The sequence below is a fragment of the Nicotiana attenuata genome, unplaced genomic scaffold, assembly GCF_001879085.1.
Source record: "Nicotiana attenuata strain UT unplaced genomic scaffold, NIATTr2, whole genome shotgun sequence".
In the NCBI taxonomy this organism is placed as follows: Eukaryota; Viridiplantae; Streptophyta; class Magnoliopsida; order Solanales; family Solanaceae; genus Nicotiana; species Nicotiana attenuata.
Window position 1 is genome coordinate 38,380 of NW_017674777.1, and position 3,201 is coordinate 41,580.

At 34.4% G+C, this 3,201-nt stretch overlaps 1 protein-coding gene across 1 annotated transcript; it reads left to right on the forward strand.

Annotated features, from left to right (window-relative positions):
- The first annotated feature begins 371 nt into the window (after positions 1-371).
- Positions 372-2,827, forward strand: LOC109219262 (cell wall / vacuolar inhibitor of fructosidase 1-like). Its single transcript, XM_019383707.1, has 2 exons — positions 372-725; positions 2,468-2,827. Exons 1-2 carry the CDS (start codon positions 429-431, stop codon positions 2,678-2,680), a joined length of 510 nt encoding a protein of 169 aa, XP_019239252.1. The 5' UTR covers positions 372-428; the 3' UTR covers positions 2,681-2,827.
- Positions 2,828-3,201: the final 374 nt, after the last annotated feature.

The following is a 3,201-nucleotide window of genomic DNA, read 5'->3' on the forward strand; positions in this document are numbered from 1 at the left end:
ATTATGCACGCATTGATTCACGAAGAAAAGTCGATCGCAATGCTGTTAAATTGTGAATCCTTTTGTTGCTTGTCAAACATTTCGCTGAATAATATATTGATAGGGCACGTAATCTGTCAATGAAAACAAATTAATCATGTTGAAAGTCAAAATATTTATTGCAATTATATTCATTCAAAATGTTTAATTTAGTAGGTAAATAATCTTCTTCTTAATTCTGGATAACTTATAGATGGTAATATTCCATAATTTAATATTTTCCCTATTATTTCATGTAATCTAGATTTTCTTCATTTCTAGTAGCATAGTAATCTATATAAGAAGTCCTTGGCATAATGTCTACAACCAATTCAAATTAAGTTTCCTTTGATTCCACAATAGAGCTTGGAAATTTGCTTGTTAGTATTAGTTGTTTTAGCATTTTCAAGATGATGAAAAATTTAGTTTATCTTGCGTTGTTGCTGACCTTAGTACTGCAAACAAGTGCCGACAAAAATCTAGTACAAAACACATGCAAGAACACACCCAACGTCCAGCTATGCCTCAAAACCTTACTCGCTGACCCACGCAGCGCCAACGGCGACGTCAATACGCTGGCGCTGATAATTGTGGATGCCATCAAAGTTCAAGCAACGCAGGCGGCGGGCACCATTTCCAAGCTCCAGCAATCAAATCCTCCGGCGGCCTGGATTGTCCCTTTAAAGAATTGTGCTTTCTCCTACAAGGTAATGTTGGATTATGGAAGTCCACCAACTGTCCTTAATCAAGTAATTAATATTTAATATTCGTATATTAAATAAAATACTTTTTTTTAATTTAATTTCGCGACTTATTTCTTTAAGAGAATATTAATTCTTCAAAAAGCAAGAGATATTTACACGAATAACCAGGCGAATTCACTATATATATATATATATATATATATATATATATATATATATATATATATATATATATATATATATCGAGTCAACGATTATTTAGGTTAATTCTTCAAAAAGGAAAGAGAAAATGCATAAAGACTCCATTCAACTTGTCATGAAAAATCATTTACACAACTAAACTTTACGGGTGTCCTAACACCCCACAATTGTTAAAACAGTTGTACTTATTTACTCCCTCCTAAGCCCTGGCCCAGCTATATTAATTTGAGTGGGAAACACGCGCTTTATTAGTAAGCCACGTAATTAACATGGACGACACTCAACAAATTGTCTTTCCTCTATCTAATTTTCATAGCACATTATATATTTCCTTGTCATCTTCTCAATTCAAGAACTCCACATACCAATTCATTCCCCACTGAAAATTCAGAAAAAAGCATTACACAAAAACCAAGAAAAAAAACAATGTTCAATTCAATGAAAAAATCTGGTTATTTGCGTGATGGAACACTTAGACCTCCTATGCTCTTCCAAAGAACCAAAATCTTTCTATGGTCTCTTTTCTCTTCATAAATATTTCATGAAAATCCAGCTCTTTTTTATGTTGATTCTGGTCAAACTTTGATTTTCTCTCAATTCAAAATGTCTAGTAAATAAAAATAACAGTATCTAAACGAGCCTTATTCACCCATCCGTTAAGAATTTCCAAATTGAAGAACCCTAATGCCCAACCATTAAAAATTCTTCTTGCCTCGCCAAAATCGATTTACCCGAACAAAAACGAAGTGACCGGTTGCAAAATCCTTCAATTTCCTTGTTATTTAGAATCCTGACGAGTTGGAGGAAGATCCGTTCGAAGCCGAAGTTCTTTGAAGAATCAAGCTCAAACATTGAAGTTGAATTATCTGTGAAACATTATTATGTTTGGAGGAGAAAGATTAACCTTTGCTTTCAAAGATCAAAACTTCAAAGAGCAATTTGATGCAATTTCGGTAGAATTTAGATGAAGAAGAAATTAAGGTTCTTCAATTGGGTTTGGTAAAATATTTGGGAAGAATGGATTTTACTGTTGGTTGGGGGTTATATTGAAGTTAAAAATTTAATTTTTTCTTTTTTTTGGGGTGTTTTTAACGATTAAAATAGAGCAAAGACGCGCTCAATGCGTTGTCTAAGACGCGCGACTGACCAAGGCTTAGGAGGGAGTAAATAAATATAACTATTTTAACAATAGTGAGGTGTTAGGACACCCGTAAAGTTTAAGTGTGTAAATAATTTTTCATGACAAGTTGAAGGGTCTTTATGCATTTACTCAAAAGTAAATCTTAATTCTATCTAATACACCTGTTCAAGAAAAGAGATATCTATTCAAAGTAACTGTTTTTTAACCAATTCTATTAATATTCTAATCCTGCAAGACCATAGGCTCGCTCTGAGTTCCTCCATCCGATGCCTTGACTCTCAATCTCAATCGTGTTCCCCTAAATAGTAATTATAGCAAATAAAATAAAATAATTTTCTAGGACAAAAGTTTTTTCACGTCTCAAAGCTTTCTTTCAATTATGTCATTCTATTTTGTTTAACAGGTAATCCTAACTGCGAGTGTGCCAGAAGCCACTGAAGCTTTGACAAAAGGGAACCCAAAGTTTGCTGAAGATGCAGTAGTTGGATCTTCTGGTGATGCTGATCAATGTGAGAAAATTTTTGGTGGTAGTCAGTCACCTCTCACTGCTCTAAACACAGCCGTGCGTGAGCTTTCTGATGTGGCCAGAGCTATTATCAGAACTTTACTACTTTAGTAAGTTTATTCCTCATTGGAATAGTGATCAAATACTCGAATTGTTTGAACCGGAAAAGACTTCGATTTTGCGCTCAAACATGAATAGAATTTTACAAAGACTCTCATCAGATATAAACTGATGGCATTTTGGGTGTATTAATTTGGATTTGATCTTGGAATAATGGATTTTTGGATTATTACGAGAGAATTGGTTTTATGTCCTAAATATTGTTCCGTTTTGTTTTGAAAAGCAAAACGGGTGTTTAGACAACAACAACAACGACCCAGTAAAATCCCGCAAGTGGGGTCTGCGGAAGGTAGTGTGTACGCGGACCTTACCTCTACCCCGAAGGTGTAGAGAGGCTGTTTCCGATAGACCCTCGGCTCAAGAAGATGAAAAAAAGACTATATATCAGTACCATCAACAAAAACCATAGAAATAATAACAACATCGCAAGCACCAGTTATAAATAGATGAAAAGCAAAACCAATAACCAGTAAATAAGGCCTGGCACTGTGAAAACGGAAGAGTAGTTACAG